This window comes from Neomonachus schauinslandi, chromosome 2, assembly GCF_002201575.2.
Source record: "Neomonachus schauinslandi chromosome 2, ASM220157v2, whole genome shotgun sequence".
Lineage (NCBI taxonomy): Eukaryota > Metazoa > Chordata > Mammalia > Carnivora > Phocidae > Neomonachus > Neomonachus schauinslandi.
Window position 1 is genome coordinate 37,559,148 of NC_058404.1, and position 16,461 is coordinate 37,575,608.

The 16,461-nt window shown below is 40.0% G+C and overlaps 1 protein-coding gene across 1 annotated transcript in view; it reads right to left on the reverse strand.

Moving 5' to 3' along the window:
* Positions 1 to 1,193: 1,193 nt before the first annotated feature.
* The window catches only part of ZMAT4 (zinc finger matrin-type 4), a 360,824-nt gene continuing 345,556 nt past the window's right edge, over positions 1,194 to 16,461 (reverse strand). Inside the window, exon 7 of the mRNA XM_021681530.1 lies at positions 1,194 to 1,301. Within this exon, the coding sequence (XP_021537205.1) occupies positions 1,286 to 1,301 (16 nt within the window). The 3' untranslated portion in view covers positions 1,194 to 1,285. The remainder of the gene's footprint in view (positions 1,302 to 16,461) is intronic.

Below are 16,461 nucleotides of genomic sequence, written 5' to 3' on the forward strand. Positions count from 1 at the left end.
AGTCATTTCATTTATTGCTCACTGAGTTGTAACCACCTCAGCTCTCTGTGGAAAAACAAGGGACGTCCAGAAAATCCGGACACCAGGAGATCAATTGCCTGTGGTCACAATGTACAAAGGGCAACAGCAGGCAGAGCACTGAGAAACAGTGTGAAGAGGAGGTAAATGTCTGGCTCTGCACACACCAGATCCAATCACCACGAAGACTTGAACCCAGAGAAAGCTTTACACTCAGAGGCATTCCCCATCAGAGAGGAACAGTTTTCCAGTCTGTCATACTGGCCAGTGGTTTTCTTTCCAAAGTGACTGAAACTTGGCTCAGCAAAAGGACTTCAGTGAGGAACAGGGGAATAGAGGGGACTCTCCATACCCAAGGCTGTCATTTCTTCAGAATTTACTCAGTTCTTCTCAAATCCTCAGCACCCCACATCAAAGCCCACAGTTCAGGCCAAATTCATAAGAAATATTCTTTTATTTCCCTCTCATTCGGGGGGTTTGCAATTCTTTTCTTGGATGCCTTTGGGAAAACATTTCATCAAGGTCAACTACTGTGAAGACATTTTTGCCTAAGAGGATCATCATGCAGGCAAACTAATTCTTTTCCTAAGCTATTATTTTGGCAGTTTGCAAAGAGGACTTGGCTTAACCATGAGAAACTGTTCTTTGAGTGATCAGAAAAAAAGGATGGGCTTCTTCCTTTATTCACCCTCTTTATTCTTGTCATTCAGATGGCAAACTCGCTCACAATTCTGAAGGTGAAATGAAGGAGTAGTATTTGTATCCATTATATATCTTCTACTGGTAGTGACTTGTTCTGGTTCCGTGCATGTTGCCACCAATCGTGTTCAGCATGATGAAAAAATAATGTGTATTTCTTGATAAAGGTGCTTTACATCTCAATCATCAAGGATTTAATGGAATAATTATATGTTGAAGAAATCTAGGATAAATTGAAAATTTAGATCTTCCCACTGTCTTTAAGTCTGAATGATGTTCTCACTGTTTGCTGTAGGATTATAATTTAGAATATGTGCTAAATAGATCATCAGGAAAGAATTAAAAAAATCCATCCAAATATCATAACTTACCACAAAATTAAAAGAAAGAAAGAAAGAAAGAAAGCTCATTCACTCTCCAAAACTAAGATTAGTCATATGTTAATCTGTGAATCCTCATAAGAAATGTTCATTGTTCAAAGAAGAATCCTCCTCTGGTGGTTGATAAGCAATTCTCCACGGAGAGAAATCCTGACATTTTTTTTCTCATCTCTTGATTGATGTTTTCACTACTTATTCTTCAGGCTATAAGACAGAAGGGAACACAGTCTTACCTTTTTTCATAATTACATATTCCAACCCTCCTCTCTCTTTCCTTCCCCCTCTCTCTCTTTCAGTCTCCCCCCACATCACTTTAGTCATCAAATTAAAGTAAAGCCAGGGGCGCCTGGGTGGCTCAGTCATTAAGCGTCTGCCTTCGGCTCAGGTCATGATCCCAGGGTCCTGGGATCGAGTCCCACATCGGGCTCCCTGCTCAGCGGGAAGCCTGCTTCTCCCTCTCCCACTCCTCCTGCTTGTGTTCCCTCTCTCGCTGTGTCTTTCTCTGTCAAATACATAAATAAAATCTTAAAAAAAAAAAAAGTAAAGCTGAATTTATATGATGAATCTTTTACATTCTAAGTAACCTGTAAATATAATAACTCAATTATCAATGCCATCTCTATGTATGTACAAGAAAATATATGTCTCAATCCTGTCATACCAGACACTAAATTCATTCTGAAAGTTCTTAAGATGAAAATGACAAATTGGTTTTTATTTATGGTGGACTGCATATACCCATCCTTAAGTTTCAGATATAATGACTTGTAGAACCCTCTTGGTGGGAGGAAGAACAACATTATAGCATTTAGATTTCAGATTATTGTTACAAACGACATTCTCAAGTCATTCAGAATTCTCCTTGTTAGAGAAATGGGAAAAATATTTTCTGGCTTTACTCTCAAAAAGTATTGATTAAAATTAAATAGGTAACTAATTCTTAAAGTTTTTGGTTTTGTTTTTCTTTAAGATAAGAAGATACTACCATTTATTGCATGCCTACTATGTGTCAAGAACTGCATATTATTTTACTTATAATTGAATCCCCACAACCACCTTTAATTTGGATGTCATTTCTTCCCATTTTAACAGTGAGAACACTGAGGCTTAAATTGGCTAAGTGAATGGCACATGTTCACACAGCTGCTTAGGGGTGGGGGCTGAGCCCTGGGAAAGATGAGAATCAAAAGGCTTGTTGACATTCCGTGCAGGGAATTTCTGCCACAGAATAGAACATGTCCTCTAGCTGCATGTGAGGCTACCAAAACAGTCTCAGCTCATAGTCGACAATTATCCTTAAAGCTATATTTTTAGAAGGGGCGGGAAGCAAAAGTGCAGGAGCAGGTTAGAATCCTCACATAGATTCTCCTATCCTTCGTCACTAAGAGCTAAATATCGTAGTGGAAATCTGGTAAATGAAAGTTCACAAGCTACAAAGGAAAACTCTGTCACTCACCTAGAAGCACACAGCATATCTTAAAATTTTATTTTCCAAAATAAGTGCTGTCACAGAATATTCTTAGGATGCAGATAAGAGTTTGACTGTTGTTGTATAATGCAGACCAAAAGAAAACGGAAACCATATGCATTTCTAGGTTAAAAAGAATTGCTTTGGAATTTTGCCTTTGAATGACCCTGATAAGCACAGCCACTTTTAAATGGTTGTTATAAAAAGAAAAATCCTGTTTTGGAATCCCATATTCGGTTTCTGCTCCATCCGGTCATGACCTGAGGAAATTCTACAGTCCTTGTTATTTTCGTGTGTTAATGTGATATAAAGGTTGAAAGTTCTCAAGAAGCAAACAAGTATAATCTTATTTTTATAAATTGCAAAGATCAACACTTTTCAAATTAAAGTGAGTTTAAAGTGTCATATCTCCTTGTAGCAGTGACAGGACCAAACACACACGCAGCTGAGCAGTCTTCAGTTATGATTACATCATTAGAGGAAACTAAACGAGGTTTGTTTTTTCTTTAACTTATAGTAAAAGTGGTATATTAAGAACTTAATCCCATAATGAGCAAAAATATCACACTCGTCCTTTTATAGTCAGAATGATTATTCAGATCCTTTCTGAACACAGAAGTAATGACAAATTAAAATGTCTTTCAATTCCATATAGCTTTTATAATTATTCATCCGTTACTCTTATTATTGCTGAAAAGGCTCCTTCATATTTTAGTCAGCATCCCATTTGATACAAAAGAACATGGAAAATTTTACTGCTATTAATAAGTATGCAGCCATCCAATCCAAGAAGAAAATTCTTTTTCATCTGAGAGATAAGCTGCATAATTCATGTATTTTCAGAAATTTCTTTAAATAGAAAATTGAAGAAAGGCATAGGGAAAAAAGAATTCATTATACAGTTTCCATTTGTGGTGAGGGACAGTCTCTGTTCTCAGAGTCTGAAATTTAATTCAATTTGAAGAGACTTTCAACTGCATTATATATGTACAAACACCCTCATAGAGCTCACTTTATTTTTGACATATATCATCATAAAAATGTTACAACAAAGCTGCCACTTCACTTAAAATAAATGTTACTGAAGATCACTAGGTACTTTTCTTTGGGTCTTGAAATGCAGTTAGAAAAACTTACAGCAATTTGGAAGGGGTACCTTCTGTTTTCCAAAGAGAGAAATGTCCATGTCCATGAACTAGGGGGCTCCCTGTGACTGTGAGCTCCAGCCCCTGTAGGAGCTCTTCCCAGACAGAGACTTAATGGCCTTGCAGGGTAGGTCTGCATTCCGAGACCGCAAGCTGAATGAGAAGCACATTTGCAGGACCAGTTAAGTTAAAAGGCTTCTCTTCGTACTAGCTGTCCTTTTGCCCATTCAGACGTGGAAGTTTCAGAGAGGGTGGTGCTCCAAACTGGGCATGAGGTATAGTCTTATGTACACTGGTAAGGACTTCTTCTTCTTCTTTTTTTTTTTGTAATTGAAGTACAGCTGACACACACTGTTTCGTTAGTTTCAGGTGTACAACCTAGGGATTCAACAACTCTACACATGCTGTGCTCACCACAAGTGTAGCTGCCATCTGTCACCATACAAGACTATTATGACACCATTGACTAGATTCACTACGCTCTACCTTTCATCCCTGTGACTTATTCATTCCATACCTGGAAGCCTGTACCTCCCACTCCCCGTCACCCATTTTGCACATCCCCCCTCCATCCTCCCTTCTGGCAACCACCAGTTTGTTCTATTTATGGCTCTGTTTCTGCTTTAAAAAAAATTACTTGTTTGTTTTTTAGATTCCACATATAAATGAAATCATATGGTATTTGTCTTTTTCTTTCAGACTTATTTCACTTAGCAATACCTTCTAGGTCTACCCATATTGTCACAAATGGCAAGATCTCATTCTTTTTACCTAAAAAGGAGTCTTCATAACAGAGATTGAACTGTTTTCACCATGGAAAATCACCAGAAATGTATGCAGTCTTCCTGAGATGTTATCAAGGTTGGGGGGAAGGGTGGGGAATATGTTTTCACCAGTGTGTTTGGAGATGGCTGCTGGAGAAAAATTGATGTGTTTGTCCCGCACTGAATTTAAACTGTTCAATAAGCCAATTAAAAAACAAAGCAGGATATCCTCAGCTGTGATGAAACCTGGTGTCTGAAACCCAGAGAGCAAGTTAACAGGGACATGAGAAACGAAATCATGGACCATGGCCTCTATGAAATAATGTGGCCAGAATGTGTTAGGTTTGTTGGATGAGGAGCTATGTTCTAGACACTTTCCACACACATGCTGCTGAACAGTCATGACTTCAAATGTGTTCAATCTACTGCCGGAGATGTGCCATGAATGATATCCAAGGACTTGTCATCTTTGCTCAGTTTATTACCATAGGACACAGATAACCCAAATTAAACTAGATTTCCCAAATCAAGCTTCTAATTTCTATTCTTTCTTTTCCTGCATTACCTAACCCAACAAATAAGAGCTCAAGGCAGAAATTCAGTGTTTTCCCAGGCTTGTTTCTTTTTCTCCTCCATCCCATAACCAGCCAGCCACAAGTCTTATTGGCCTCCTATTTCATTCTGAAATGAGTCATGTCCTCTGCACCCCAGGCCCATGCCCGATTCCAGGCCCTTGACATGCCACTTGGCTTCTCTCTGGCATCTTTGCAACCAGCTCTGCTGCATCATCACACTGGTATTGTAGTGCTTCACTGGGTTCCCGCCACCTACTGGAAAAAAAATGTAATACACAAAGGTCATTTGTGATGAGACCACCGTCTTCTCCTCCAGCTCCATCTTTTTGTCAGTGATCCCTGTATCACACTTAACTCCCATCACAGAGAGTTACTTGAGGTTGTTGAAACTGCCATGCTCCCATGTGCTTCTACAGTTTGCACAGGCTCATCCTTCACCCCTGGGCTTCTCCAGCTTTTCCCAGTCCTCTTAGCAGAAGCAAGCTTCCTTAAAATATCCTTTCCTGAACTTACCTGGACCCAACCAAATGCATTTGGAATGTTTTGAGCAGCCACTAGGGAATAGAGAACAAAACCTCAAGAAAATGCTCAAGCCACAGCAAGTGATCAGTAAACTGCTATGCTTCAGACAAGGGGTGCAATGCGTCTTGCTTCTGAGAATGGTGAAAGGCAGGGGAATGAGCGGGGCTGGAGAAGAAAGAGAGAAAAATGTGGGAGAAAAGATGAAATGTGGAAAGAATGGAACCTGGAAAATGGATTTGGTCTGTGCATGGTGCTACCTCTGGATGATGCCCTAATCTTTGAAATTCATCTAGACAAATAAAATACTTGCAAAATGTTAATTGTTAGTGGAAGTTGCTGCAGTCTGAGTGATGTGGGGTGGAGGTGGAGGGGAGAAGCACTCAAATGCGCAGGGGAGAAAGATGTAGAAAGACCACAAGACACTGGGAGTTAAAAGCAAAGGCAGGACTTTGGATCTTAACAGATTGCTGTAAACTTTGTGGGTAGTCCCACGCCAAACCAAGAGGACTGAAAGTGGGGTGGAGTTCAGCCGGCACAGCTAACATACAGGTAGCGCAAGATGAATTTCTCCAAATCCTTCCGGGAAAAACAAATCCTATATATTTATAACCCACTGAATAAAGAAATCATTTAAGAAAATTCAAGCTAATTCAGAGAAAAGTCAGATATTATGAACATCCAAGAAGCTGTGAATATTCAAAAGTACAGAATATTTAAAATGAATGCAAGTCCATCACTTCCTAATACACAAAGACTAGCAAAACTGACAAGAATGATTTGTAATTAACTTACCAGAACACCTAAGAAAACAAGCCTCCTCCGCTGATATAGAATTTGCATTGTTTATATGCAAATGAATGCTCCTAAAGTGCTTGAGAACAATTTATTCCCTTAAGAAGGCAAATATTCTCTCTATAATCTTGTTTATACTATTCATTTGCTTTGCAAAACATTTTTCATAAAATCACAAAATAATGAAATGTTAGAGGCAGAAGCACCCCAGGGATTGTATAGGAAAGTCCAAAGTCCTCATTTTATAGATGAAAAATTCAATGGAGCCCCTGACACACCTGTATAACCCTAGCATTTCTGAGGTCCACATCCTCAAACCGCAGACCCCCTTATTGGGGGGATTCCACTCCTCCTACAATGGGGTTCTAGTCACAGCTGGGGCAGATGCAAAGAGAGCAAGAAAGCTGAAAAGCACTAGGCTTTGTGGCATCATCAGGACCCATCAGCCTCCTAGATCTAGGTGAGAACCCAGTACCCCTTTTCCATTCACTTACAGATCTGGAGGCCTGGTTAGTCCTGGTTTGTTCTAAGCCTCAGCTCCTACTTTGTCTCCTGCAGGAAATTCTTCCTGATGCCCTTTTCCCTAGCCTGTCTTAGTTAGGGCCCATTCTAAGTGCTTTCCTCTACTGTTTCTCTAACCACATCATATTGCCATCTTTTGCTTACTGTCTGTCCTCCCTCCAAAGAAGCCTGGGACTTGATTTCTGTATTTTCAATGCTTGCAATAAGGCCTGACACAGAATCAATGCATAACCTTCTCCAAATAAACACAAGAGACCAGAAAAGGAATCAGTTGGCACATTGGGAAGAAGCCTAATACCCAGATACTCACATTCCTCAGTTCCCTGTCCTATATCTTGGGCAAATCCACTTCCAGCCTTCATTTACAGAAAAGAAAAGTAACTAAGAATTCAAAGCATCTCTATTCTTATCTCTGTCTACTATTCTTATAGATTCAAAGGGCTTACGATTTAAAGTTAAAAACTTGGTACATAAATATCCAACTAGTGATAACAGGTGTTGGAGTTTAAAATCAAGTTTTCTAACTTTATTTAGTGTCAGCTTATCCATCCAAAAAACAAAGACGTCAATAGTATCTTCCACACGGGAGTGTCATGAGGATTAAATGAGATAGTATCTGTGAATATGTCCAGTTACTATGAAAAATTTAGAGATTCTTCTGTCCTTATCCTTACTCTTAATCACTTGAAAAGAAATTTCTGAGGTAGCCATTACATAATAAAGAATTTGGTTTTTTTTTGTCCCAGGTTCCTGGGGTGGAGATAAGCCCTTGGAATTTCCCAGTTGTTAGGAGTGTCTTTACTTTTTGGTTTTGGTTTTTGTTTTTAACATACACGAAGTGACGTTTGGCTTTTCTCCCTGTGTGTACTTATTTATTTATTTATTTATTTTTAAGTAAAATGTAATTGACATACAATATTATATTAGATCCAGGTGGACAATATATACATCATGAAATGCTCACCATGATACAAATAGTTACCTTCTTTCACCATAAAGTATAGTCAATTCATCTATGATAAAGGAGGTGATAGCATACAATGGGGAAGAACAAAGCTGGAGGGGTCACCATTTCAGGTTTCAAGATACATTAAAAAGCTGTAGTCATCAACATAGTATGTATGGTATTAGCACAAAAATAGACACATTATAAATGGAACAGAATAGAGAGCCCAGAAATAAACCCATATTGTTACGGTCAATTCATCTATGGCAAAGGAAGCAAGAATATACAGTAAATAAGTAGTGTTGGGAAAACTGGACAGCTACCTGCAAGAGTGACACTGGACCACCTTCTTACTCCATACATAAAAAAAACCTCAAAATGGATTAAAGGCTTAAATGTGGTGCCTGAAACCATAAAACTCCCAGAAGAAAACCTAGGCAGTAATCTCTTTGACATCAGCCATAGAAACTTTTTTCTGGCTCTGTCTCCTCAGAGCAAGGGAAACAAAAGCAAAAATAAACAATTAGGACTACATCAAACTAAAAAGCTTTTGCACAGGAAGAAGGACATCAATAAAATGACAGGAGTGCCTTTGTTATTCATAGTGGGCCCTGACAGCTTATGCTAATGAGGTGACTCATAGTGAGTCCCTACATAATTTCAAGATGGAGACTGGCCATGCTGGAAAGATCCACCATGTGATTAGTGGGTTGAGGCTTTGAGCCAAATGACATCATGATCTCTGTAGAGGGGAGGAGGGGCTGAAGATGGAGTTCAGTCATGTGGCCAAGGATTTAATCTATCATTTATCATAAGTAACAGAATCCCAGTAAAAACTCTGGACACTGAAGTTGTCAGAGAAGGAGCTCTACCATCAAATGCCAGACCTCAAATCCCACAGGCTGCTATGAAGTTCAAATAAGTTAGTACACATGGAAGTATGATGTACCTCGTCCATATGGAACAACAAATCAATGTTGTCTCTTATTATCATTACTAGTACTAGTATTACTCTGCTCCATGGGCCCCTGCTTTAGGCTCATTAGATTACTGTGTCTTACGTAATTGGCAGAAAGAGAGACAGGGTGTTGAAGTAAGATATGGTTTCTGGAACCCAAGGGAAGCTCTGGTTCTACATGTTTCCAGTGTAGGTGAAGAATCATGGAAAACAATGGCATACAACACAAAGATAGTGGGGGAAGGATGAATGCTAATATTTGATGCGTGCACAACATTCCCTCCTGCCAAAAAAAAAAAAAAAGGCTAAAATGGTCCAGACTGTACTGTCCACTATCTTACCCAGTAGCTACATGTGGCCGTTTAAATGTAAGATAATTAAAATTAAATACAATTAAAATTTCAGTTCCTCAGTCACACTGGCCATATTTTAAGTACTCCATAGCCACATGTGGCTAGTGGCTACTACATTGTATAGAATAGAGACAAATCATTTCCATCATCACAGGGGGTTCTATTGGACAGTGCTGGTCTAGAAACACCAAAAGTATCTGATATGCTTTCAAATATAAACCATAGTTCCTTTATATGTTCTTTTAGGTATGTTTATACATACATATACAATTACATATATTATGTATATATATGTACATATATATAATTCAAGTATAGTTAACATATATTGGTATATTAGTTTCAGGTATACAACATAATGATTCAACAATTCTATACATTACTCAGTGCTCATCATGATAAGTGTACTCTTTCTTTTTAAAGATTTTATTTATTTTTTAAATTTTATTTTATTATGTTATGTTAGTCACCATACAATACATCATTAGTTTTTGATGTAGTGATCCACGATCCATTGTTTTCATATAACACCCAGTGCTCCATGCAGTACATGCCCTCCTTAATACCCATCACCAGGTTAACACATCCCCCCAACCCCCTCCCCTCTAAAATCCTCAGTTTGTTTCTCAGAGTCCAGTCTCTCATGGTTCATCTCTCCCTCCGATTTTCCCCCCTTCATTTTTCCCTTCCTTCTCCTAATGTCCTCCATGCTATTCCTTAGGTTCCACAAATAAGTGAAACCATATGATAATTGACTTTCTCTGCTTGACTTCTTTCACTTAGCATAATCTCCTCCAGTCCCATCCATGTTGATGCAAAAGTTGGGTATTCATCCTTTCTGATGGCTGAGTAATATTCCACTGTATATATGGACCACATCTTCTTTATCCATTCATCTGTTGAAGGGCATCTCGGCTCTTTCCACAATTTGGCTATTGTGGACATTGTTGCTATGAACATTGGGGTGCATATGGCCCTTGTTTTCACTACATCTGTGTCTTTGGGGTAAATACCCAGGAGTGCAATTGCTGGGTCATAGGGTAGCTCTATTTTTAATTTTCTGAGGCACCTCCACACTGTTTTCCAAAGTGGCTGTACCAACTTGCATCCCCACCAATAGTGTAAGAGGGTTCCCCTTTCTCCACAACCTCTCCAACATTTGCTGTTTCTTGCCTTGTCAATTTTTGCCATTCTAACTGGTGTAAAGTGGAATTTTGGTGTGGTTTTGATTTGAATTTCCCTGATGGCTAATGATGATGAACATTTTTTCATGTGTCTGTTAACCATTTGTATGTCTTCTTTGGAGAACCATTTGTATGGTCTTTTGCCCATTTTTTGACATGTTTTTGGGTGTTGAGTTTGAGAAGTTCTTTATAGATCTTGGATACCAGCCCTTCATCTGTAGTGTCATTTGCAAATAATCTTCTCCCATTCTGTGGGTTGCCTCTTTGTTTTGTTGACTGTTTCCTTTGCTGTGCAGAAGATTTTTATCTTGATGAAGTCCCAAATGTTCATTTTTGCTTTTGTTTCACTAGGCTTTGGAGATGTATCTTGAAAGAAGTTGCTGTGGCTGATGTCAAAGACGTTACTGCCTATGTTCTCCTCTAGGATTTGGATGGATTCCTGTCTCACATTGAGGTCTTTCATCCACTTTGAGTTTATCTTTGTGTATGGTGTTAGAGAATGGTCAAGTTTCATTCTTCTGCATGTGGCTGTCCAATTTTCCCAGCACCATTTATTGAAAAGACTGTCTTTTTCCATTGCATATTTTTTCCTGCTTTGTCGAAGATTATTTGACCATAGAGTTGAGGGTCCATATCTGGGTTCTCTATTCTGTTCCATTGGTCTATATGTCTGTTTTTGTGCCAGTACCATGCTGTCTTGGTGATCACAGCTTTGTAATATAGCTTGAAATCAGGCAACGTGATGCCCCCAGCTTTGTTTTTCTTTTTCAACATCTCTTTGGCGATTTGGGGTCTTTTCTGATTCCATACAAATTTTAGGATTGTTTGTTCCAGCACTTTGAAAAATGTCATTGGAATTTTGATCAGGATGGCATTGAAGGTATAGGTTGCTCTGGGTAGCATAGACATTTTAACAATGTTTATTCTTCTGATCCATGAGCATGGAATGTTTTTCCATCTTTTTGCATCTTCTTCAATTTCTTTCATGACTGTTCTGTAGTTCCTAGAGTATAGCTCCTTTACCTCTTTGGTTAGGTTTATTCCGAGGTATCTTACGGTTTTTTGCACTATTGTAAATGGAATCGGTTCTCTAATTTCTCTTTCTACAGTTGCCTTGTTAGTGTATAAGAAAGCAACTGATTTCTGTGCATTGATTTTGTATCCTGCCACATTACTGAATTGCTGTATGAGTTCTAGTAATTTGAGGGTGGAGTCTTTTGGATTTTCCACACAAAGAATCATGTCATCTGCGAAAAGTGAGAGTTTGACTTCTTTGCCAATTTGAATACATTTTATTTCCTTTTGTTGTCTGATTGCTGTTGCTAGGACTTCTAGTACTATGTTGAACAATAGTGGTGAGAGTGGGCATCCTTGACGCGTTCCTGATCTTAAGGGAAAGGCTCTCAGCTTTTCCCCATTGAGGATGATATTCACTGTGGCTTCTTCATAGATGGATTTTATGAACTTGAGAAATGTTCCCTCTATCCCTATACTCTGAAGAGTTTTAATCAGGAAAGGATGCTCTATTTTGTCAAATGCTTTTTCTGCATCAATTGAGAGGACCATATGGTTCTTCTCTCTCCTCTTATTAATGTGTTCTATACATTGATTGATTTATGAATGTTGAAGCACCCTTGCATCCCAGGGATAAATCCCACTTGGTCGTGGTGAATGATCTATTTAATGTATCATTGGATCCTATTAGCTAGGATTTTGTTGAGGATTTTGGAATCCATATTCATCAGAGATATTGGTCTGAAATTCTCCTTTTTGATGGGATATTTGCCTGGTTTGGGGACTAAGGTAATGCTGGACTAATAGAATGAGTCTGGAAGCTTTCCTTCTGTTTCTGTTTTTTTTGAAACAGCTTCAGGAGAATAGGTATTATTCCTTCTTTGAATGTTTGGTAGAATTCTCCAGGGAATCCATCAGGCCCCGGACTCTTGCTTCTTTAAGGTTTTTGATCACTGCTTCAATCTCATTACTGGTTATTGGCCTATTCAATTGTCAATTTCTTCCCATTTCAGTCTTGGGAGTTTATAGGTTTCCAGGGAGGCATCCATTTCATCCAGGTTGCTCAGCTTATTGGCATATAGTTGTTGATAATAATTTCTAATAATTGTTTCTATTTCCCTGGTGTTAGTCATGATCGCTCCGTTTCCATTCACCATTTTATTAATTTGGGTCCTTTATCATTTCTTTTGGATAAGCCTGGCCCATGGTTTATCGATCTCATTAATTCTTTCAAAGAACCAGTTTCTAGTTTTGTTGATCTGATCTACTGTGTTTCTGGTTTCTAATTCATTGATCTCTGCTCTAATCTTAATTATTTCTCTTCTAATGCGTGGCTTAGGCATTGTTTGTTGCTTTCTCTCTAGTTCCTTAAGGTGTAGAGTTAGTTGGTGAATTTGGGATTTTTCTATTTTTTTGAGTGAGGCTTGGATGGCTATGTATTTCCCCCTTAGGACCACCTTTGCAGTATCCCATAGGTTTTGGACCAATGTGTTTTTGTTCTTATTGGTTTCCATGAATTGTTTAAGTTCTTCTTTGATTTCCTGGTTGACCCAAACATTCTTGAGCAGAGTGGTCTTTAGCTTCCAAGTGTTCGAATTTTTGCCATTTTTTTTCTTGTGATTGAGTTCCAGTTTTTTTTTTTTTTTTAAGATTTTATTTATTTGACAGAGAGAGAGACAGCGAGAGAGGGAACACAAGCAGGGGGAGTGGGAGAGGGAGAAGCAGACTTCCCACGGAGCAGGGAGCCCAATGCGGGGCTCGATCCCAGGACCCTGGGATCATGACCCAAGCCGAAGGCAGATGCTTAACGACTGAGCCACCCAGGTGCCCCGAGTTCCAGTTTTAAAGCATTATGTTCTGAGAATATGCAGGGAATAATCTCAATCTTTTGGTATCGGTTGAGACCTGATTTGTGACCCAGTATGTGGTCTATTCTGGAGAAAGTTCCATGTGCTCCTGAGAAGAATGAGTATTCTGTTGTTTTAGGGTGGAATGTTCTGTATATATCTATGAGGTCCCTCTGGTCCAGTATGTCATTCAAAGCTCTTGTTTCTTTGTTGATTTTCTGCTTAGATGATCTGTCCATTGCTGAGAGTGGAGTATTGAGGTCTCCTACAATTAACATATTGTTATCGATATGACTCTTTATTTTGGTTAACAGTTGGCTTATGTAGATGGCTGCTCCCATGTTGGGGGCATAGATATTTACAATTGTTAGATCTTCTTGTTGGATAGACCCTTTAAGAATGATAGAGTGTCCTTCTGTGTCTCTAACTACAGTCTTTAGTTTAAAATCTAATTTGTCTAAGAATTGCTACCCCAGCTTTCTTTTGAGGTCCGTTGGCATGGAAGATGGATCTCCATCCCTTCACTTTCAGTCTGGATGTATCTTTAGGTTCAGAATGAGTCTCTTGTAGACAGCATATGGATGGGTCCTGTCTTTTTATCCAATCTGCAACTCTGTGCTGTTTTATGGGAAGATTTGGGCCATTCACGTTGAGAGTGATTATTGAAAGATATGAATTGGGTGCCTGGGTGGCTCAATTGGTTAAGCGACTGCCTTCGGCTCAGGTCATGATCCTGGAGTCCCTGGATTGAGTCCCGCATCGGGCTCCCTGCTCAGCGGGGAGCCTGCTTCTGCCTCTGACCCTCCCCCCTCTCATGTGCTCTCTCTCTCTCATTCCCTCTGTCTCAAATAAATAAATAAAAAATAAAATCTTTAAAAAAAAAAGAAAGATATGAATTAATTGTCTTCATGTTGCCTGTGAAGACGTTGTTTTTATAGATTGTCCCTGTAAATTTCTTTTCTATATTACTCTTGGGGTCTTTCTCCTTTTATAGAAACCCCCTTAATATTTCTTGCAGGGCCATCTTAGTGGTCACATATTCTTTCAGTTTCTGCTGGTTTTGGAAGCTCTGCATCTCTCCATCTATTCTAAATGACAGCCTTGCCGGATAAAGTATTCTTGGATACATGTTCTTCTCGTTTAGTATCCTGAATATGTTTTTCCAGGCCTTTCTGGCTTGCCAGGTCTCTGTGGATAGGTCTGATGTTATTCTGATGTTCCTCCCTCTGTATGTAAGGAATCTCTTCCCCCTAACTGCCCTTAAGATGGTTTCCTTGGGGGGCGCCTGGGTGGCTCAGTTGGTTAAGCAACTGCCTTCGGCTCAGGTCATGATCCTGGAGTCCCGGGATCGAGTCCCGCATCGGGCTCCCTGCTCAGCGAGGAGCCTGCTTCTCCCTCTGACCCTTCCCCCTTTCATGTACTCTCTCTCATTCTCACTCTCTCAAATAAATAAATAAATCTTTAAAAAAAAAAAGATGGTTTCCTTGGTTCTAAGATTTGCGAGTTTTACTATTACATGCTGGGGTGTTGGCCTGTTTTCCTTGATCTTGGGAGGGGTCCTCTCTGCCTCTAGGACACAAATGTTTGATTCATTCCCCAGATTAGGGAAGTTCTCAGCTACGATTTGCTCAAGATATATATCTTCTAGTCCTCTTTCTCTCTACCCCCTCAGGGATTCCAATAATTCTGACATTGGAACGTTTCATGGTGTCACTTATTTCTCTGATTCTATTTTCATGGATTCTGAGTTGTTTTCCCCTGGCCTCCTCTTTTCCCTTTCTATTAATTGGTCTTCTAGGTCACTAATTCGTTCTTCTGCCTCGCTTACGCTAGCTATTAGATTATCTAGATTAGATTGGATCTTATTGATAGCATTTTTAAATTCTGCCAATTCAGCTTTCATTTCTGCCCTTAGAGACTCTATGTTGCCATTAATTGATTTCTCCATTCTAGCTATTGTCTTCACAATTTCCAGCCTGAATTCCATCTCTGACATCTTGGTTATATCTGAATCCATTTGTAAATCTGTGGCATAAGTCATAGTCTTGAGTCTTTCCTATTTTGGGGGTTCCTCCTCCTAGTCATTCTTTTGAGGGGTGATTGAGGGAATGTATAGAGTCCAAATTATTGACCACAATCCAAGCAAGCTGCATCTGCTTTCTAGGGACTTTAGGGTTGCTGGACTCTTGTTTTCCCAGCCTGCCTTCTGGGAAAGGGGCCTGCCATGCTGTTACTCAGGCAACCCTGTTTGGGCAGAGTTGCCCTGCCCTCTGTGGCAGGGGATGGGCTCAGTGAAAACCAGTTTTGGGGGGCTTTTGTTCTCTGGAGGTTTTCCCTGGTGGCTTTCTTCATCTCTTCCAAGAGTCAGAGCAGAAGAGACCGTTTCCAACCCTCTGCCTCAGAGCAGAGAGACTGCAGTCTGTTCTTCAGTGAGCTCTCCAGGTCGCACTATCTCTGTTTCTGTCTGTGCTGCTATAAACTTTAGTCCTGGGTTGTGCGCCCCTCAGCAGTGCTCCCAGTCCTCGCCTCCAGGTTGGGGCACGTCTCTGCCATTTGTGCTTCTAAAACTGCCAGCCGCCGCCAGTTCAAATGCATGGCTCTGCTGCTTCAGGTTTCTGTCTGGGGGGCTGCCCTAAAGTCATTTCCCTGCCACCACCGGTCTGCAAGTCTGTGCCCCATTCCCAGCGCGGGAGGCTATCACTCGCTGGCAGTGTAGAATCCCGATGGCTCAGCTTCCTCCCCCTTCTGTTTATCCTCCGATACGTGCCCGCAGAGTCACAGCTCCCTGCTTCGTACCTCGAAACCAACCGCCTGCGATATTCTGTTTGTAGAGATCCAGATCTATCTTCTCACATCTCAGGCTGATTTCCTGGGTGTTCAGAGTGGTCTGGTAGATATCCAGCTCAATTTTGGGGACCGGTTGGAATAGGGTCCCCTACTCCTCTGCCATCTTTTCCCCTATTTATTTATTTTAGAGAGAGAGTGCACACAGAGGGGGAGGTCGAAGGAGAGAGAGAATCCCAAGTAGACCCCACACCAAGTACGGAGACTGACATGGGCTCCTCGATCTCACAATGCTGAGATCATGACCTGAGCTGAAACCAAGAGTCTGATGATTAACCAACTGAGCCACCCATGCGCCCCTGATGATAAGTGTACTCTTAATCCCTTTCACCTATTCATTGATTTTTTCACCCACCTCCCTTCTGGAAACCACCAGTTTATTCTCTATATTTTTTGTTTGTCTCTTTCTTTTATTTGTTCATTTAATTTG